This window comes from Schistocerca piceifrons, chromosome 6, assembly GCF_021461385.2.
Source record: "Schistocerca piceifrons isolate TAMUIC-IGC-003096 chromosome 6, iqSchPice1.1, whole genome shotgun sequence".
NCBI lineage: Eukaryota > Metazoa > Arthropoda > Insecta > Orthoptera > Acrididae > Schistocerca > Schistocerca piceifrons.
In genome coordinates, this window is record NC_060143.1 from 587,307,999 (window position 1) to 587,331,358 (window position 23,360).

Sequence of the window (23,360 nt, forward strand, 5' to 3'; positions counted from 1 at the left end):
ATGTCAACAATCCTTTCGGTTCTGGTCAAGGTGAAACAGGAATTTCTACATTCACAAAGCAAATTGCACATGGGGCCGTGTCTTTTCTTAAACATTCAAATTTTCATCATTTTCAGGATGCCCTACTGAAAGTGATCTATAAATACTATCATACTGAAAAAATACATAGAAGCACACGGACCAGATCTAAGGCTGCAAATAGGAGTTCTTACCACACATCAATCAATACTGTGGCCTACATGTGAAGGATTCACATAGGTAGACACAGTGAAATTAAATATTTAGGGTTTCTATGTTGTTATCAGTACTACATTTTCTAAGAGTCTTACACAAATGCCCTGTGCTGTAAGTATCCAACATACTTACAGCAAATGTGAATGAATACCAAAGATTTGATCCAGACAAGCAAGCAGCTCTAGCAGAGGCAGTAATCTATGGTAACTCAGTAGCACTCTTAAGAGTAAGACATTTATAGAGGTATAAGGCTTTTCTAACTGTATCCTCTCTGAAGACCACTAAATTTAAGTTCTAAGCTTAAAATAATTCACTATTTGATAATGAAAGGCAGCACACATACAATTCTCTGGTAAGACTGGAAAAATACTTCATGTTGAACTATAATCTAATTTAATGAGAGCTTTCAAATAACTAATATAAAAACTCTGCATGACATTTTGATTTAATGTGCTGCACAAATCTACGACTGTTGACTCAACACAAATTAGAAAAAAAGGTGATGAAGGAGATGGGGGATGGGTTAGGGTGGAATTTGGGATATGGGGGATGGAATTTGGGGTGGGCGAGGGTGGGGTGGGTAGGGGAGGTCAAAGTTACTTCTGTAGTTGATAAAATGTAAATGAATATCACATTCTTTTATGATGGTGAACAAAACCATCAGCAGATACTACTTAATAAACACAGCCTGAGAAAAGGAATGAAGATAACATAACACTGTGTTCTGGAACACGGTATCAGACATCTTCCCTACAGTTTTGTCATAATGTATTTACAACTTTTTGTGGAGCACTAGTGTAAGAAGATACTTTATCTGGCAACATAATGTAGCAATGAACTATTTTTCCAATCATCACTCCATTCACCTTAATTAACAAATACTGGTTTTTTATTACATAACTACATAAAAATAATCCTAAGTAGTTGTAATCTCACAATAACTTTTTACTGTGACAAAAATTCTGGAATATAAAACATCATATTAATAAATGTTTTGGTACAATGTTACAGGAAGAACAATGTCAATGTAAAAGAAACAATAAAACAAATATTTTGAAATTAATAAAAATCCTTAATTTAAAAACTTTTGTACATCAAGCACCTTAAATCACTAAAAAATATTGTACAGTAAAAAGAATGTGTCCAAAAATATGACTTTCAAGCACATTCTTGCAGAACTAAGAGGGAAATGTGGACTAACTTTTATCTTTCAGTGAACACTCGTTGAATAGAATGATGGTCCCTGACACAAAAATATCATCAATTCTTTTTTTTTCTTTCTTTTTGCAATTCGTAGAACATTTATCATCATAAGCATTCTTGGCCAGTTAGTATCAGAACACACAGTGAATACCCCATAAAAATGTATACAGTAAGTAAACAGTTCCGTATGGGATGTTCACACTACAGATACTATGGATTTTAACAAATACTATCCAAACAAAGAAAGTCATGCAAAGACACTGTTGGACAATGCTCAAACAAACATTCACTTCATTATACATATGACATTAATGTAAACAGAAGAAAAACTTCAAAAATTAAATTGTATACAAAACTGTTATCCCAATACAATGTGACATAGTGTACATGTTTTGTCATAACTATTGACATCATTCCAGAAATTTATATTCAAAATAGAAAAATTAACTTCGATCTGCTTTGTAACTGCCATAATCATTAATGATATACAGTTGCAAGATACATCATACAAAGTTTCTTTCATCACCAACTTGCCTTCAGCAGACACATTTATTGATATGTTAGGTGAAAAATGTTTCCTATGATGGTGGATCCATTAAGTAATCAAATTTACATTTTATGAGAATGTAAACATGACAAAAGTAATAATTTATCTCTAATAACCTAAACAAGCATAAAATAGTTCCAACATTCATAGCAACTCATTGTATCTGTCTTTAGTACACTGAGATCAAACTAAAATTTAATAATACAATATATACTTTGTGCTCATGCTGCAGGCATACAGAGAGCAAATGTCACAGTATCTAATATTTCCTATTAAGACATATTCAATGCCTATGCTTTATCAAATTAATAAATTAGGAAGCACATACTTCACAGTCAACACTGTAGCATAAATATCAAATATGCAAACTTAAAAGGAATAAAGCCATCTAAAAATAACTGTGACATTATCTCTCATTACACAAAAAAATGTACATAAAACATTGCTCACTGAAATGTAAAATGAAATGAAAAATTTAATTGGACATATCATACAACAGTATAGGAGAGGAAATAACACTGTTTATAAAACAAGACTCAACTTATACCAGCCAATGTGCTAATTAGCTGACATCAAGGAAAGTCATCTTCAATGTCAACCACTATTGCACAAGCTCAAAGCAAACTTTTAGACAACAGACAAGCAACAATAAAAGGGGGCAGTGGTAAGAGGGGTGTGGATAGAGGAACAGGACATGGGAGGATAGGTATAATGCTTGTTAATTCTGTGGTTTACAAATTAAACGAACTTCATAGGATACTCATTCTCACACTTACTGAAATCACTGTTTATGTAAAAACTTCCATTTCACCTTACATATCCACATTCATTTTTAAAACCTCCTATAGATGAGCAACATGATACCCAAAGGGTTTTATTCATCTGATGACTCAGTCACAGTTACATCTCAACTATGCAACCACATAGATTCTCAAATACAACTCTAAAAAATCTGTCTGTATGAATACTATCATATACTACATTGATTTTCACATGACGGATGATTTAAGGCTGCACATATAAGAAACTTTGGTAAGAGTTACACTACTTCATGAAAACTGAAGTGAATGGGCAGCTGTAAGAGACAAAGAGGTGCCAGACAGAAGTTGAACACGAAGGTCCAAAGTACACATTATATTTTAAATAACAATCAAAGCAATTTTTGGGAACACAAAACACTTTACCAGTGTTTGAAGTAGTGAAAATTTAAATCTCATTTGAGGAATGGAAGGGCACTATATCTAATTATAATGAATTGTGGTTGTAGCAAACATTCCATGCCAATGTCAACTGAATCTACGTTAAAACTAAAGTTTCAAAAATATGGCAGCCTAAGGAGTTGCCTTGCTCAATAAAAGTAAAGCTGCCTCATTCCAGCTTTTTGGGCAGCATGAGATGAAAGACGGGTTCACAGTCTCTGGGGTTGCTTCCGCAAACTGGCAGTGCTTCCTGCAGGAACCACTCTGGGCTGCTGCTACCTGTGCGAGATCAGGCCGTTTGATGAGGGAGGCACAGTTGGGATCATCTCGAGCTCCACCAGCAGTGGAAAGTGATCTGGAATTCATAAAAAGCAAAATGCTAGAAAAGTATTGCCCAGAGAAGCTATGCAGGTGATTTAGTTTTTACAAAACTGCAGTTTCTGCATTAATGTTGCTAAACTTTTCCCTTACACTTTACTAACTTGTGCCATCCATCCTCTGTCTCATTTACATGGCATCTAATAGTTGACTTCTACCCTGTACAGTGCGTGGTTATTTTACTCTATCCACTGTCAGTATTAAAGTAACTTATAACTGTACACTGTTGAAAGAAATTTTGTAACATGACGTCGTTTAATCATTACTGTGCAGTCAATAGCAAAACTCTGAATGGTTTAAACATCAAGCTCAAGGTAAAGAAAGATGCAGAGGATTTCTGGTGCAGATCACTGCAGCACATGCATCGTAAGTCCTATGTTTACAGCTAGGATCTGGATTCTCCTCTAATAAATACAGGCAAGATTTTTGCAGCTGACTCTTAAGCTTACAAGTATGTCCACTCAATCGGCATTTCAATCTGAGGCATTCTGTAAAATGGTACAGCAGTTCTGCTACAATTTTCGTACCAGGTGTCATTTTTCTTTATAATGACAGGTCATTCGCATACAGACAACAGTGTACGAAAGGAGTTGGGAACATTCTTCCAAGACTGCTTTTAATATTCAATACACAACTTTGTCTTAAATCATGGTCTGTGCTATATATTTCACCCAGGAAATATTGTATAAGTAACTGCATGTTCAAAGACGCAGAATTAGCTCAGAAGATTGGCTATTGGCATTGACAGCAACCACCGTTTCATTTAGTGCTGTCTCTGCACACTCCTATGGTGACTGGACTGTTACTAAACAATGTAAGGAAAAGATAGATTGCTGCTTACTGTAAAGATGACGTGTTAAGTTGCATACAGGTTCTGGTCCGAGGTGCTGGAGTTGGCAGTCAATGTGCATGAGGTGTGCCTGCTTGTGCGAATGAAATGTGTGTGTTTCTCTTTCCTTTTCTGATGAAGGCTGTGGCCAAAAGATAACTTGTAAGTGTCTTTTAAATGTGCCTTTCTGTAACTTAACTTGTCATCTGGCTTATTCCTGGAAGCCATACACAGTGTTTGCAACAGTACTTTTCACAGTTGTTTAAAGTTCTTGAAAACTGAACCTAATCTGAGGAAAGAAGGGCATAGCAAATAATTTGTGTTAAAATTAAATATTGTCTGATGCAGTCAACAGTTAAATGTTATGTAGCAGGAAAATACGAGGCCCAAATATTCAAAGGGTCATCTGAGGACAAATCATCTGCTGAAAATTAATATGATGCTACCAAGCTTTAATTCATGAAATAACAGCCAATATCCAAGTGAAGAAATTTGTTAGTACTAGTGCTTCTGGAACAAATCATCATAGATTGGATACCAGAAAAAAATCTACAAATGGCAGTCACTCAAATACCCTTACTTAAATGTCTGTTTATTTTAATGTTGTGATCTAATTTCACTCTAAAAATCAGCATTTGCAAAGCACAGGAAAACAAAGAAATGACAACCTTGCCAAAATCATCATACAATGTCAGAAGACCCTAAATGGAATTACTGAAGATCATGACTGATCATATAAAATAGGCACTGACCAGTAGATAAGCACATAAACAAGAACTAAAACAGTTACAAAGTTGTGTGTGCTCTAAAGAACAACAGAAGCTGTTACGCTTACCTACCAAGTTCCAGTTTCATTTACCATATCACACTTCTTTACGCAGTGCAGGGCATCTTTTGTTTCACTTTTTTTTTATTTCACTTTTTCAATCCATATGGGTTAAGATTACACAACTGTTTAACGTTCCTGAGCTTTGTATTCTTCCACCCTCTTATTCACACTTGCCTGTTCTTCTATCAAGAGTGCTCAGTGTTCTTTTTTGTCAGAAAAATCCATCACTCCCAATATTTTTGTCCTGAACCTCTCTCTGTTTCCTATATCTTCCTTGCTGATCCTGATGTAGTTTTTCACACATAGGGCTCATCTCTTAACTCCTCATAGTTAGTTGACAACTTACTAGCAACATTTTCTGGTTTCATTGTTTAATGTTTAGCTGTTAATTCCTGGTTGACACTCAGTCATCCTATCAAGTACTACTGTATGGTCTTGTGATTGTTGTTAGGAATAGATTTCACTTCCATTCTCATTAGATAGAGGTCTGAATTAATGTTGGCTCCTCTCTGTACTTTTATGTCTACACATTTTGAAAACTATTGTAAAGTGTGTGGCAGAGGCTTCCACTGACTACATGGTCAATTTGAAGCTCTTCTAACATGAAGTTTGGTGACTGCCATGTCTCCATTTGTTTTGTGTCTTTTTGTTCTTTGTGCAGATAATTTTCACGTTGCTCAAAGTCATCCCATAGTCAGTCTCTCTCTCTCTCTCTCTCTCTCTCTCTCTCTCTCTCTCTCTCTCTCTCTCTCTCTCTATTTCAGTTTGTCCTTTTGTGGACTGGACGCGTTTATATCACTTTTCTGAACTCTTTTTCCTTTGCAAAATGAGCACTGAAGCCTTCAGTTAGAATTATCATGTACTTATGTGGATCCCTGATCAAAACTTCGATATGTGATTAAAACTGATGTACAACTTCTGTCCTCATCAACTGAGGAATTACCATTAAGAATTATGTATGATTTGTATCCATGTACTATCATCAGTACAGGCAGTCTGTGCGATATATATCTGGCATCTACAACAGATTCCACTACAAAGAATACTGTTCCAAGCATTAACATTGATAAAAGAAGGAAACATGTACTAACAATGTGTTTCTTGTTATCTCTTACTTATTGATTTTTTGATGGCAGGTTGTCCCTTCACTGCTCTATATCATCACACAATTGTAACTTCATCTGAGGGCCATCTTTCTTACTCCCCCCCCCCCCCCCCCCCCTGCAATGCTATGTAAGTGTACCATTACCGAGGCCAAGTTCTTTGATAACTTGGTGATGATAACTTGGCAGACAGCTCCCTAGAAGTGCTGTCTGAAGCCTTCTGGGTTCAGTGGTATGAACACAGTTCCTTGAATCACAAAAAAAGTTGTTACTACTACTGACGTTAGATCAGGTATCTGTTCAGGCCATTCCTGAAGACCACAGTGTTCTAACCATCTTACAGGAAATCTGTTGACAGTCCTTGCACAACATAACATGCAATATCTGCTGTATCCTCATACAGCCTCCAACACCTACACTAGCATTATTAAGAACAGTGTCTAAACTGTCAATAACAGAAGCTCAATACATATCACCTGTCCGAGAACCTGTAAAGTGTCAGGGACTGATGATTTCATCTTCCAGAATTTCGCACTATACATCAACAGACCATCTCCTTTGATGATTGAAATCACATATTCACAAGATTTTCAGTGGCCCACTAATGCATATTATGGCAGTTCATTGTACCATAATTTATGAACACAAATTAAAGAGAAAACATAACACTTTGTACAGTATCTAGAGCAAAACTTTTCATGGTGCATTTGCAGAAAGTAATTTTTCAATTGAAACTGTTTTGATGTAGCTCCTGTGGCAGTGACAGGTGGCACAACTGAAACTTGTGATTGTGTACTATTCTCCCTACCAATGTAAGGCTGATTACTAGAGACTACAGCAACTTCTCATCAGCTGACATGTAGCTGAATCAAACACATCCACATTATCACTTTTTGCTGATCTTTGCCTACTACTGCCATGTCTCCTCAAAATACTTGTTTCTCAAAGTTGTCCTTCAGCACGTAAAAACTACAGGACTGATGGAGCTCTTCAATCAAGCTGTCTCCAAGAACACAGCACAGCTGCTTCACAGGCACCCTGTCAGGATTCGCCAAGCATCAGCAACGTGTCAACATATACTGTGAATGTATATGCCACATTCATTCCATGTCAGTACCTGCTCATTGCACATTCTGAGCTGCACAGTATATGGCAGTGCAAGGATACATACTACAATGTAACCGAACATGACTTCAAACAAAGTATCACGTATCAAGGAAGCTTGACACTCTACAACACTGGCAACTTTACATCTCGTCCACAGGTCATACAGATTTGCCCACTCAGGAAAATGGGCACTCATTTGAATACATTTCTTCATAACACCCATCTGAACACAACTAGTTATATACGACATCTTGCACCCATCTCTGAAACCAAGAAAAGATAATGTTTCTTACATTTTACAATCTAAACAAATACCCCTTTCACTAATTATTTTGTAGGATGCAGAGAGACGGACGTTTTAACTGAACTGATGTTTTCAAGAAGAACAAACCACAATAATAGTGAGAATGAACTACAGTAACTACTGTGAAAGTGAATGGAACTGGAGGCGGTAGGGATTAAACACTTGTAATACTAGTAGTAATGTTACACATTTAAGTATTTCACTGATTCTGAATTACTGAAAGTAAATCACCCACATACTAACATCTATTTGAACAGAGATTAATAATAAACTGTATCCGAGTCAAAACAGGTCCATAGAGGGGGAACCAGGCACACAATCACACCTCTTACCTTCCAGTATTTCTTAAAGGAAATCATTTATGGAGACTGTAGGTCCATACATAAAAAGATCTCCCACATTTACCTGCATGTGAGCTCTACCCTTCGACTCAATTAATTCAGGTTGCCTTTAACTGAAATTGTGACTGGTAATATCCCTGAAACACAGATCAGGTTGAAGGTGGAAAATGGCTACCAAACTGATGTTGTAGTCTCTGGGTACTTTAATGAGTACTGTTTGTTTACCAGGTTTCAAAAGTGTGTTTACATAAAGCACTTTAGTCCTAAGTTTGCAGGATAATCAATCTTACAAATGATCCAAGCATGATGGTGTGACAGTGACAGCCATGACTTCATGGAAGGGAATTCTTGGCATGGAATGAGTGGCAGGTATCAAAGCGGAAGTACTGCTGGAAATAGGTATGTTTGACATGGATGGAGGTACTGATATAGCCATCTCTGATGTGGAGGTCAATACTGGGGAAGGTGGCTCACTGGGCGGAGGACAGCCAGGCAAAATGAATGGAAGAGAAGGTGTTGAGGTTCTGGAGGAATGTGGATAGGATATCCTCACTCTCAGTCCAGACCACTAAAATGGCATCAATAAATCTGAATCAAGTGAGAGGTCTGGATTCTGGGTAGTTAGAAGGGATTCCTCGAGATGGCCCATGAACAGGTTTGCATAGGATGGTACCATGAAGGTGCCCATTGCTGTTTTGTATTTGCAAGATGATGCTTTCAAAGGTGAAGTAGTTGTGGGTGATGTAGATGGACATAGAGAGGTAGTGTTCAATAGCAGCAAAGCCATGGGCATTAGGATGTTAGTGTAAAGACATATGGCATCAGTAGTGACAAGCAAGAGGAACATGATCCACAGAGTGTCAGTGGATGACGTGGTTGGTGTCTTCAATTATAGGAGGGTAAGTTCCGGGTAATCAGCTGAAGGTGTTGGTCCACAAGAGCAGATATTCTCTCAGAGGGAGCACAGTCATCTGCCAGAAAGGAGCATCTTGGGTGGTTGGATTTATGGATTTCAGGGAGCACACAGAAGGTAGGAGTACAGGGAATGGTAGGGGTGAGGAGACAGACAGACTCAGGAAAGGTTCTGGTTTGGGTCTAAGGATTTGAGGAGAGACCGGAAATCCCACTGGATTTCTGGAATGGGGTCCCTGTGGCAGTGTTTGTAGGTTGACAAATCCGATAGCTGGTGTAGTCCCTCCACAAGGTAATCCCACTTGTTCAAAACCATAGTGGTAAAATCTTTGTGGGCAGGTAGGATTATACGGTCAGGATCAGTTTTTTAGTGGTGTTAAAAGGTGTGACTAGGTGGCAGTGGGGATGGATAACATTTGGAAGGAGGAGTGACATCAGTACACTTGTCTGTGACTCGATGTCTTCTCTGTATGGTAAGTAGCAATCTACCCTCTTCATAAGACTGTTGTTATAACATCCTGGATTTTCCACTGTTTTAAACAGTGAAGAAAGAATACACAGAAATATAAGAAAAAGGAAACATTTGTTAAAAACACACAGGGAAAGATCCTAAAGAAAAACACTGAAGTAGAATGACAACAGACAGAGTACCCTACAGAAATACTAAACTGTGATAACCTCAATGAGTCTCTTCCATGTGAGGTACCACACAAAGTACACAGCAAAGAAGAAATATAATTACTAATTAAAAAACAAAAAAAAAAAGAGTAATGTTTCTGGTGAAGATCAAACAGCAGGAGAGCTAGTAATGAATATAAAACCAGTACCGGTAGTGAGAAATATAATTATGAAACTGTTATAGAATTTTTGGGAATAGATGGAATAGATCAGCTATAAATAAGTTTTTTTACACCCAGGCAGGTGACCAAGAAAGTTTTGGGACATAACTTTGATATTCACAAGGTTTTTGTTGACTTAAAAAAAGCTTATGACAGCATGTACAAGAGTACAGTCGCCAATGTTCTGAAAGAGTTGCAGTTACCACAAAAGTTAATATGTCTTGTACATGTGTTTAAAAGAAACCTATTACAGGGTAAAGATCAGTACAAGCGCGTCAAAGCATTTTCAAGTCAGGACTTGTCTCTGACGAGTAGACCCATAATCTCCAATATCTTAATTGTAGAAAAGAGAACATGAAAAAATTAAACCCTACTAGAACAAAACTGGGTAATAATACAATAAATTGGCTCATATATGCAGACGACACAGTTCTGATAAGCAACAACAAAGAGGAGCTGCAGTTCATGACAAACCTAACAAAAATATTGCAAGGAAAACAGGATTACAAATCCAACGGAAAAACAGAGAATATGGTCTTGAGCGATGTACCCAATTATGGTACCCTACTGACAGTTGATGAATTCACTTCTGAAAGAGTAGGCACATATAATATTTGGGAAGCATCTTTAACAAACAGAACAGAATGGAAATTGAGATTAGGCCAGGATTTCAGAAGCAAATAGAGCATATTTTGTTTACTGGGGTGTGCTGTGCAGTAGAACTGTCCAGAGAAGTTTTAAAATTGGACTACATTGAAGTGTACTCCTCCAGGTAGCTCTATAGGGAACGGAAACATTTACATGAAGGAAAGCAGATGAATACAAGCTGTTGGTGTCCAAGAGAAAGATATTACGTAAAATATAAACATCAAAAAAAGTTTTGTATCACCCCAGTTCCCAGAACTCCTGAGAATAGACATTGCCTGTGGATATTGTATCAAAGATGCAGACCCTTTGACTGATAAGAGATGTCACTAAACCCACCCAAAGATGTAAACAACCATGCATGAGCAGTGCCTATTGGACGGAGGGGGTCCGACAGCCGATCAGTTGCACTCATTCCACCAGGAAGGAGGTACATGGCTTGTGTTGTCTGTAGTTCAACCATGCCTAGGTGGTCATTACTGTGGTTCAATCACATCCACATTGTTACTTTGTGCCAGGAAGGGCTCTCAACAATGGAAGTGTCCAGGCATCTCGGAGGGAACCAAAGAGATGTTGTTCGGACATGGAGGAGATAAGAGAGAGACAGGAACTGTCAATGACCTGCCTCGCTCAGGCCGCCCAAGGGCTCCTGACAGCAATGCCACTATATTGAATAATGCTTTTCATGCAGCCACAGGACTTCATGTTACAACTCAAACTGTGTGCAATAGGCTGTCCAATCCTTCCCTGGTTTTAAAATTGGGATTGAAACAGATTCTTTCCATGAGTTGAGAAAGTTGCCTGTCATCCAAATTTCATTAAAGAGCTGAAGAAGGACCTCCTTCAAAAATCACCCCAACTGTTTCAACATGCTGTAGGTTACAAGGTCGTTTCCAGGGGTTGTATCAGAAGCTACTGACAATGCAGAATCCAGCTCCCATAGAGAAAAACGATGGTTGTATTCCTCCATGTTGGTGGAATAGAAATCAACATCAGTCTCCTGTGTCTCCCGATATCAACAGAAAGTGGGTTCCTGGCTAGAATCAGCCATAATGGACTTATATGATTCACCCATTGTCTGAGCTATGACTCTCAACAATATTATGAGAGACCCCTGTATTCGTACAGCTGCTATTGGTGGTCAAGAGTTGCACCTTGAGATCCTCCTAATGGCTTCCCATGCTTTACTTGCGAATGTGGACCTGTGATGCAGTTCAGGAACTCTTGCCAACACCTCTGCTTTCTCTACCAAATTATTTGCTTTGCCTTTGCACATGCCATTCAAAGGTTTGCAAGATTCTCATCTGTAGGCCACTGGTTGGATCTGCACATAGCTGCCCTCTGGTGCCTGATTGCAGAATGACACTCAGCATTCCATCAAATGACAGGTTGCCTCCTGGGTGTTTCCATTGACTTTGGGAGGGATGCATCTGCAGCATGGTGCATCACAGCTGTAATATGACCTGCCCAGTTCTGGAAACCGTCACACTGCTCAAAAACCACTCATTGCCTGTAAAGCATCCAGTTAGCCTTTTTGAACAACTATCTCAGTGGCTTCCTTTTCAGATCTGCTCCACCAGGCAGATGGATCCAGATAGGGTAGTGGTCGCTACCACAAAGCTCACTGGTCATTGTCCAGTGTCCACTGAACAGTGTCTGCAAGGGCACGCAATAAGAAGTAGAGGTCTATGGCTGTAGACAAACCCATAACAGTACTAAAATGTGTAGCTTGACCCATGTTCATCAGCATGTTCTTCCTTGAAGATGACCTCATCCTCACCAAAGGTCAGTTGTACACTTCTCTTCACATTAAACCTACTAACAAACAACAGTACTTACATTTTGAGGGTTTCCATCCTTTCCATGTCACACATTTCCTCGCATATAGCCTTGGCATTCGAGGCAAATGTATTTATTCATATGTAGACACTTAACAGCAATACACAACCATTCACACCTCATTCTTCACTGGACATAATTACCAAAAGCAGATTTCCCAGCATCACATCCAATTCTGGTACTGATGATTCCTTCAAAGAACAGCTTAGGAGAACACTTCTTGTCACTTAGTGTTATCTGGTCTTGAATGTATTAATCAGCTCCTTTGACAGGCTATGGCTTCCTAAAATTGTAGGTATTATCCTATCATCCACCTATATGCTCTCATGTTTTCCAATCTAATCCAGTATAGTCCCCAACAATCAGTCTTTCCTTCTCATCCCATCCTGTAAGTCTCCCCTGACCTGGAGTTCTGGATGACTTTTCCAAACTCACCCATTTCCTAAATGTCGCCAGTCCTTTTACTTCCCCTTAAACCTTTCTGCCAGAAGGAGGAGCCACTAGCTCTGCAAGTTTACAAATCTAAATACTTTTGTATGTGTCTCCTCCTGTCACCACTTGGTGAGTGGATTTTTTATCTGCCCATTTACAATATATTATCAACAACTGATTACTTTTGTTGATACAAATAAAAATGCAAATTTTTTGTGTTCAAAAGTCTAAAACTCTTAAAGTTCTTCACACAGTGCGTTGAAATTTTGACAGAAAGCTGCATTAGAATATGTGCAGGTTTTTATATACCTACTAGACTGCCGCATATAATATATAAATATGCATCAATTACTTATAGGGAAGAGTCAATAAAATTCTTCTGGGTTTAGGACCACATTGTCAACTACAAAATTCTGACATTTTGGTGACTATTGTAAGACGCCTTCTTCAGGGTGTATTGCTAACTGCTGAATGGGTGCTCATTTGATTACATACATACTATGGAGGAGTGCTGTGATTGAATATGAGGGTGAGCAGGAAGGGTATTAGGTGTTCATTTACTGGTCTTTGCATTGCTTGTTGTCATTGGTGGAAATAGGCATTTTTCACTGAAGTTTCCTTTATTGCTTGACATTGGTGGAAATCGGCGAATAGGAAATTGAGTGGTGACTGCAGCGTAGTGCTGTTTACTAACTGCCTCGTATTGAATAGGGCACATCAGCACTCTGTGTACTCTCCACTGCCTGTTGGTTTGTGAGAGCGGTCCTCCTGCAAAGCTGTGACTGCTGGCAGCCAAGATGCTGGGAGTCTGTGCCTGTCTTCTTTAGTCATGATGTTGGGTCACCTGGCTACTTCTACAGCCCCTCTGATCTTCCTCCTCAAGCTAACGGTTGGTTCACCAGTATACGGGCCTCTTGAAATTCAATTCTTTGAGATGGATATATCTCTTGTGATCAGATAACCTCACGCTTATTGGATGCCCAGTCTCACCTACATACACCAGTCCACATTCGCACCCGATTTCATAAACTTCGGTAGCATGAAACTTGTCAATTCTATCTTTCATCAAGCCCAGAATGTCTTATTTTGTTGTTGCTATGAAAAATCAACTTAATACCTGCTTGATGAAGAATTTTGTTCAGACATTCAGTGACCCCTTGTATGTATGATATCAGGATGGTGTTCTGTGATTTGTTCTGCATTTCCCTATTGCCCTCCTCCTTCGGCATCACAGTTTTATGTTTCATCCTCACGTCATAGCCATTAGCTCCAAAAATGGGCATGAGGTTCTGTAGTTCAGCTTTGAGGTTGTGTTCAATGCTGATCCTGTAGGCTCTCTTAGTTAAAGTTTGCAGCATCAATTTATTTTGCATGGGATGGTGGTGGGAGGATGCATGCAGGTACGTGTCCATGTTGGCGAGCTTTCTATAAACTCTGTGTCCAAGCTTCTCATCAGGCTTATGGTAAACTTCCACATTGAGAAAAGGCAATACCCCATTCTTTTCTATCTCCATGCTGAAGAATCCTCCCACTACTATCCCACTGGGAATCACAAGAGGTGGAGCTGCAGATGCTCTACGACCAGTGCATCACAACTGAGATGATAATGAGGAAAGGGAAAGTTAGCTGTGGATCACTTTTCGAGATACTGCACAAGATTTTGATTGTAACGAAAGATTACCACCAACTTGGTTCCGTGACTGCTTCTGCACGTGTGCGCATTTTCTACTTCAGAAGAAGGCTTTATGCCTGAAATTTTAAATGCATAGTAGTCTTTTGTTGTGCCTGTCTGCAACTCAAAGTCTCCTCTATATGGTGAGTAGCAATCTATACTTTTCATAATATTGTCCTAAATCTAAAAATGTATCATACAGTTTTGGAAAAAAAACCTCAAAGTATATGTTTAACTGAAATTTTGGAACTATTACTTGGAGAACGTCAAGAATAGATAAGATTGTATTTGCTGTTGCAATATACAAATTCACATTAGTAAAGAGGCAAATGTATCTATAAGTCAACATGAAAAGGGCAGCACTTACAAGCATCTAATTTAAAATTTATGTACGGGCTACAAAATCTGGCATCATTCTTTTCTAATAAGAATACTAGCAAGAAGTTCTAGTAATTGTATGCAACAAAATGTCAGAAAACTCTTTACATCATAACTATGCTTACAGTAGATGATATGTAATGCTTTTTAACAAAGATGTAATGAATTTTGCTAATTTGTGTTTTCCGCAATCTGCACTCCACAACTCCAAGAATGTGTATGATTGTACAAGTTATAGTACAAAACAATACCTGATGGTACATGTGGATGTGGACAACCAACGACCTTGTTGTCTCTCAACCACTCAGGAGCAAGAGGACCAAGCAGGCCCAACGGTGTCATGCTCTGCTTCGAGTAGAAAATGTAGTCAATGATTCCTTTGAAATCAAACCTATGAATAAGAAAAAAATAAGTAAGTGTTAATAAAGAAATGGCAGAAAATATTACACAGACAATAGCAGCTAATTTCTGCATAAACATAAGGCAAGTTCACCTCAGAATATTTAAAACCTGTTTAAGTATTTTATAGACAGTGAAGGTATTTAACAGCTTACGTGTAATTTGTAAAGGGCATAATATCTTCACTGTATGCGGAAGCAAGTTTGAAGGAATGTGTGAATTCATTTGGTTTTTCACAGCCAGAAATCTTCTGCAGGCAAGCTTTGTATGCAAGTGACTTGAAATCCTTGTGATCAGCAGGAACTCTTCCAGATGTCAGGAATTCAATCACACCTGCAACAGGAAATACAAATGATTTAAAACTATGAAAAGCAGTTCTCTTTCCCGCCAAGGTTACACACTTTTACTGGTCCAACAAATCTGATAGATGTTTGGAACTGCATTATATAATACACAGTTACACTGGTTCTTTACTGTAATTATCAATTTCATTCCACTGGGTGATCAAAAAGTCAGTATAAATTTGAAAACTTAATAAACCACAGAATAATGTAGATAGAGGGGTAAAAATTGACACACATGCTTGGAATGACATGGGGTTTTATTAGGAAAGAAGAAGAAGAAGAAGAAGAAGAAGAAGAAGTAGTTCACAAAATGTCTGACGGATGGCGCTGGACAGCAAAACTGCTACCGTGACGGGTGAAAGGTACACAGATATGTTACAGAATCACATCATCCCCAGCCTGGCTGATAAACACCTGCTGGAGCGTACGATGTTTATGCAGGATGGCGCTCCACGCCATATTGCTAGACGCGTGAAAGATCTCTTGCGCGTGGTCGTTTGGTGATGATCATGTGCTCAGCCGCCACTTTCGTCATGCTTGGCCTCCCAGGTCCCCAGACCTCAGTCAGTGCGATTATTGGCTTTGGGGTTACCTGAAGTCGCAAGTGTATCGTGATCGACCGACATCTCTAGGGATGCTGAAAGACAACATCCGACGCCAATGCCTCACCGTAACTCCGGACATGCTTCACAGTGCTGTTCACAACATTATTCCTCGACTACAGCTATTGTTGAGGAATGATGGTGGACATATGGAGCATTTCCTGTAAAGAACATCATCTTTGCTTTGTCTTACTTTCTTATGCTAATTATTGCTATTCTGATCAGATGAAGTGCCATATGTCGGACATTTTTTTGAACTTTTGTATTTTGTTGGTTCTAATAAAACCCCATGTCATTCCAAGCATGTGTGTCAATTTGCACCTCTCTATGTACATCATTCCGTGATTTATTCAGTTTTCAAATTTATACTGACTTTTTGATCGCCCGGTATATTCAGTCAGAAGAAAACATTTCTAATCTAAAGGATATGACTATACTGTGCACAGTGCCACAGAGAAACACGCTGAAACATATTTACGAAATACGTACAAATTGTGTATCTTGTAAATGCAACCTCCTATCATAATTTCGACCTTCTTGTAAACACATTGTCATAAATTTGAAATTCAAATGGTTCAAATGGCTCTGAGCACTATGGGACTCAACTGCTGAGGTCATTAGTCCCCTAGAACTTAGAACTAGTTAAACCTAACTAACCTAAGGACATCACAAACATCCATGCCCGAGGCAGGATTCGAACCTGCGACGGTAGCAGTCTTGCAGTTCCAGACTGCAGCGCCTTTAACCGCACGGCCACTTCGGCCGGCTAAATTTGAAATTCTCCATTGCAACAAAGTCTGCAGAAAATCTGATCATTCAAACTTGACTTCACTACTCCATCTGCAGTGTAAGTTGAACTAAACCAGATGGCCTGTCTCCTGCTCAAAATAGTCCACAGACTCTACCACACAGGCCACAGACATTCCACATACTATGAATGTTGATGCATATTTTCAAACAAAAACACAACAAAGCTAAGACAACCTTTAAAGAATAACTTCCAAACCTTAGAAAATAGTTCTACAATAATATCACCGGCCACTAATGTAAGCAAGGCCTCCTGGAAACTGATCAATAAGTACCAAAAAACCTTCACAGCCATGGATAGGAAACCCTCATGCATTATTTAGGATGGTAATATTATTTTACAGAAAATAAATTATCAACAGAAATATAGCTTGGCTTTAGGAAAGATTGCTGCACAACAACTGCAGTTACTGAGTTCCTCCATAAAGTGTACAGCCTCCTAGATGAAGGAATGTAGACAACAGTGATATTTGTAGATCTTTCCAAAGCCTTCAACTTTGTCAACGATGGGCTGCTCATGAAGAAACTTAAAGCATACAATATCAATGCATTTACTGTCTACATACTCAACAAATCGCAAACACTGTACTAAACTTTCATGTAAAGCAGGTAATAAGGTCACGAGGATCCAGTCTTCTAGAGACACAGTAATAATGGGGATGCTGCACGGGCCAATCCCTGGACCCTTCCTCTTCTTGGTTTGTGTCAATGATGTGACACAACCCTTCCACTCACATCTAGTACGCTATGCTGATTACACTTCCATCTTATTTTATGAGAAAGACTTTAAGGCATTACAAAGCCTGTGGCAACAAAGAGTGTAACAGAAGTAACAACATATGCTCTACACTGAGGCCTGCAGCTATTACAGTTTAAAGCAACTGGCTCCCATGGCATTGAAATAAACAACATATGTGGGATTACATCAGTAGAAACAGATAACACTCAATTTCTTGGTGTCCACACCTGGGAAAAAATCTTCATTGGGTTGTTGTTGTTGTGGTCTTCAGTCCTGAGACTGGTTTGATGCAGCTCTCCATGCTACTCTATCCTGTGCAAGCTTCTTCATCTCCCAGTACCCACTGCAACCCACATCCTTCTGAATCTGCTTAGTGTATTGATCTCTTGGTCTCCCTCTACGATTTTTACCCTCCACGCTGCCCTCCAAAGCTAAATTTGTGATCCCTTGATGCCTCAAAACATGTCCTACCAACCGATCCCTTCTTCTAGTCAAGTTGTGCCACAAACTTCTCTTCTCCCCAATCCTATTCAATACCTCCTCATTAGTTACGTGATCTACCCACCTAATCTTCAGCGTTCTTCTGTAGCACCACATTTCGAAAGCTTCTATTCTCTTCTTGTCCAAACTGGTTATCGTCCATGTTTCACTTCCATACATGGCTACACTCCATACAAATACTTTCAGAAACGACTTCCTGACACTTAAATCTATACTCGATGTTAACAAATTTCTCTTCTTCAGGAAGACTTTCCTTGCCATTGCCAGTCTACATTTTATATCCTCTCTACTTCGACCAACATCAGTTATTTTGCTCCCCAAACAGCAAAACTCCTTTACTACTTTAAGTGTCTCATTTCCTAATCTAATCCCCTCAGCATCACCCGATTTAATTTGACTACATTCCATTATCCTCGTTTTGCTTTTGTTAATGTTCATCTTATATCCTCCTTTCAAAACACTGTCCATTCCGTTCAACTGCTCTTCCAAGTCCTTTGCTGTCTCTGACAGAATTACAATGTCATTGGCGAACCTCAAAGTTTTTACTTCTTCTCCATGAATTTTAATACCTACTCCGAATTTTTCTTTTGTTTCCTTTACTGCTTGCTCAATGTACAGATTGAATAACATCGGGGAGAGGCTACAACCCTGTCTCACTCCTTTCCCAACCACTGCTTCCCTTTCATGCCCCTCGACTCTTATAACTGCCATCTGGTTTCTGTACAAATTGTAAATAGCCTTTTGCTCCCTATATTTTACCCCTGCCACCTTCAGAATTTGAAAGAGAGTATTCCAGTTAACGTTGTCAAAAGCTTTCTCTAAGTCTACAAATGCTAGAAACGTAGGTTTGCCTTTTTTTAATCTTTCTTCTAAGATAAGTCGTAAGGTTAGTATTGCCTCACGTGTTCCAACATTTCTACGGAATCCAAACTGATCTTCCCCGAGGTCCACTTCTACCAGTTTTTCTATTCGTCTATATAGAATTCGCGTTAGTATTTTGCAGCTGTGACTTATTAAACTGATAGTTCGGTAATTTTCACATCTGTCAACACCTGCTTTCTTTGGTATTGGAATTATTATATTCTTCTTGAAGTCTGTGGGTATTTCGCCTGTCTCATACATCTTGCTCACCAGATGGTGGAGTTTTGTCATGACTGGCTCTCCCGAGGCCATCAGTAGTTCTAATGGAATGTTGTCTACTCCCGGGGCCTTGTTTCGACTCAGGTCTTTCAGTGCTCTGTCAAACTCTTCACGCAGTATCTTATCTCCCATTTCATCTTCATCTACATCCTCTTCCATTTCCATAATATTGTCCTCAAGTACATCGCCCTTGTATAGACCCTCTATATACTCCTTCCACCTTTCTGCTTTCCCTTATTTGCTTAGAACTGGGTTGCCATCTGAGCTCTTGATATTCATACAAGTGGTTCTCTTCTCTCCAAAGGTCTCTTTAATTTTCCTGTAGGCAGTATCTATCTTACCCCTAGTGAGACAAGCCTCTACATCCTTACATTTGTCCTCTAGCCATCCCTGCTTAGCCATTTTGCACTTTCTGTCAATCTCATTTTTGAGACGTTTGTATTCCCTTTTGCCTGCTTCATTTACTGCATTTTTATATTTTCTCCTTTCATCAATTAAATTCAGTATTTCTTCTGTTACCCAAGGATTTCTATTAGCCCTCGTCTTTTTACCTACTTGATCCTCTGCTGCCTTCACTACTTCATCCCTCAGAGCTACCCATTCTTCTTCTACTGTATTTATTTCCCCCATTCCTGTCAATTGTTCCCTTATGCTCTCCCTGAAACTCTCTACAACCTTTGGTTCTTTCAGTTTATCCAGGTTAGCTATGATTAAGTTATGCTCTGTGCAAAATTCTACAAGGCGGCTTCCTCTTTCATTTCTTCCCCCCAATCCATATTCACCTACTATGTTTCCTTCTCTCCCTTTTCCTACTGACGAATTCCAGTCACCCATGACTAATAAATTTTCATCTCCCTTCACTACCTGAATAATTTCTTTTATCTCGTCATACATTTCATCAATTTCTTCATCATCTGCAGAGCTAGTTGGCATATAAACTTGTACTACTGTAGTAGGCATGGGCTTTGTGTCTATCTTGGCCACAATAATGCGTTCACTATGCTGTTTGTAGTAGCTAACCCGCACTCCTATATTTTTATTCATTATTAAACCTACTCCTGCATTACCCCTATTTGATTTTGTATTTATAACCCTGTAATCACCTGACCAAAAGTCTTGTTCCTCCTGCCACCGAACTTCACTAATTCCCACTATATCTAACTTTAACCTATCCATTTCCCTTTTTAAATTTTCTAACCGACCTGCCCAATTAAGGGATCTGACATTCCACGCTCCGATCCGTAGAATGCCAGTTTTCTTTCTCCTGATAATGACGTCCTCTTGAGTAGTCCCCGCCCGGAGATCCGAATGGGGGACTATTTTACCTCCGGAATATTTTACCCAAGAGGACGCCATCATCATTTAATCATACAGTAAAGCTGCATGTCCTCGGGAAAAATTACGGCTGTAGTTTCCCCGTGCTTTCAGCCGTTCGCAGTACCAGAACAGCAAGGCCGTTTTGGTTAATGTTACAAGGCCAGATCAGTCAATCATCCAGACTGTTGCCCCTACAACTACTGAAAAGGCTGCTGCCCCTCTTCAGGAACCACACGTTTGTCTGGCCTCTCAACAGATACCCCTCCGTTGTGGTTGCACCTACGGTACGGCCATCTGTATCGCTGAGGCACGCAAGCCTCCCCACCAACGGCAAGGTCCATGGTTCATGGGTAAACCAAATTAATTCTGTGTGTGAGAAAATCAGCAGTAGTTTGTTTTCAAAATGCCAATTGGCAAAAATTATTCAACTCGTACCTTAAAAATTGTGTACTATGGGATAATTTATCCAATTCTTAGTCACGGTACTGAACTGTGAGGCTGTGCAGCAGACCTACATCCTAACAGAGTACTGGTATTACAGAAGACAGCGATTAGATTAACACATGGACTAAGGTCCTGAGACTCCTATCTTAAAACCTCGTCCAACGGTAAATATTTAATTATACCAGTATATACCTTGTATTTGTAGAAACTGATTATATTTTTTGTGAATAATAGAAACAAAGCAAATAAGTGCAGTGATACACATAACTGTGCTACGAAAGTGAGGGTAACTACTTCTGACAGAACACGAAATTAAAAATATCTGATGGTAGTCCTTATGTTAATGGTCAGATATAGTTCAACAAGCTGTTCAGAACCCTTTTTCTTGGGAATAGGTACATACATCAAGTTTAAATTTGTCACATACTAAGGCCTGTGGCCCCTTAGTGATGTAAAGAAATTGAAGCATCTAAGTCAATGCAGTCAAAAGCTATGGCCACTTGACTCACATATTCTCATAACTGCAAACTCGCTCATCAAAACCTACAGGGTACTTCCTGTTGGCCTAGAATTGTGAAATTGTTCAAGAAGGAAGGTTTCACTGTACAGCTAAAAGACAAAGTCCAAAAATTGTTAATTTGTAATTATACCACACAAAAAACTTTTTTCTTTGTTATCCAATGTCAAACTTGAAATTAAACTAATTTGTAGTTCTGCATTCAGGCTGACTGGGTCGCAATTGTAAAAGTCAAACATCACGCTAGTAATGACCTTACTGTTCATATTATGCATTTCATAATTAAACATCAGAAATCCAGGAGCAATTACTACATGTAGATGTGGCATTTCAAGTTGTACATGAAACAAATATTTGCAGACTAGTTTAAATTTACTTTGCAATTCTTGGATATTGCATTACCTGTTGATGTGAGAGTCCGGCCTTGGCAGGCAGAGACAGTGATCCCGTGTGTGTGTGTGTGTGTGTGTGTGTGTGTGTGTGTGTGTGTGTGTGTGCGTGTGCGTGTGTGTGTGTGTGTGGCGGAAGGGGGGGGGGAGGGGGGCGGTCTACTTCAGAAGAAGGCCTTTTGGCTGAAAGTTTACTTGTTTGGCAGTCATTTTGTTGTGCCTGACTGCAACCCAACCTCTCCATTATATGGTAAGTAGCACTCTACCCTTTTCATAATACTATATTTGTTCCATCCTGGACTTTCTATTGCTTGATATGTGCATTTCATCTACATATCTCCTGGGATAGACTATGTTCTTGCTCAACAGTTGTTGCTCTGTGGAAAATTTGTTATCTGAAGCATCCATAAATACATTTGCTAATATTCTTATCAGACAGTTTCCCCTTTGCCAAAATTCTTGGTTGTTTATAAGCTGACCCACCAAATGAAAAATACATATGAAGGTGTCCTAGCTTATCAAGTCTCAGCAAATTATTTTTAATAATATCAGTTTGTCAACTCATCAGCACATCTTCATAAATGTTAGTCAAATCTATTAAAAGGAACTGAGTCTCAGCCGAGGTAATGCTGTCTTGGGTATAATCCACAAGTTCCAATGATTCTTTATCATATGACTATTTGTATATATGTGTACATCATTCTCAATTATTATCTTTCCAAGCTTCTGTCTGAGATGATAACTGGGGGAAGCTTTGACAAAGAAATAATGCTCTTGACAACATTTGGACCACTTTCATAACACCACCTTCTTCTGAAGGAAACATGTTTAGTACTCACACAAGAGTTTAAGATTAAGTCCACTGCATTCCCTGTTTACTCATTCCACTGTATGTGTTTTACCAAGGACTTTCCACTTTCTGTTTCAATGGCTGCAGTTCTGTCAATAGATTTAGTGCATCTTGAATTCATGCATGTCAAAATTACTGTTCACCAGTTGTAATGTGCAGACAAAACACGAATGCATTTGTGTAACACAGAGACAAAGCAATTTTCTTGCACTTGAATCTTCCTCCACCTTGGTTCCCAATGAAAGGGGAGAGAACTAATATCTGCAGATTCATACAAACTGTAGTATGCCTTCCAAAGATTTTTGGAAGAAACCAGGAGACTCAGCCACAAGCTGGCATGAGGAATTCCTTAACAATCATGATAATGCAGCTGCTCACAGGCCAGCCAGCTCTCACATTTTAGCACCTGCCCTTCAAACCATATCCTGGAGAATGTGATGCCATTGTTTTTTCTAAATGAAAAATAACTCATCCTGTGGTATCACTTTTGGCCTCTGAAGTGGGCATATACACTCACACA

General features: G+C 39.0%; 1 protein-coding gene across 1 annotated transcript in view; it reads right to left on the reverse strand.

Annotated features, from left to right (window-relative positions):
* Positions 1-1,478: 1,478 nt before the first annotated feature.
* LOC124802433 (CCR4-NOT transcription complex subunit 6-like) overlaps positions 1,479-23,360 on the reverse strand; it is a 129,788-nt gene continuing 107,906 nt past the window's right edge. The window contains exons 6-8 of the mRNA XM_047263211.1: positions 15,346-15,523; positions 15,043-15,182; positions 1,479-3,538 (exon numbers count right to left, since the gene is read on the reverse strand). Of these exons, the coding sequence (XP_047119167.1) occupies positions 3,459-3,538; positions 15,043-15,182; positions 15,346-15,523 (398 nt within the window). The 3' untranslated portion in view covers positions 1,479-3,458. The remainder of the gene's footprint in view (positions 3,539-15,042; positions 15,183-15,345; positions 15,524-23,360) is intronic.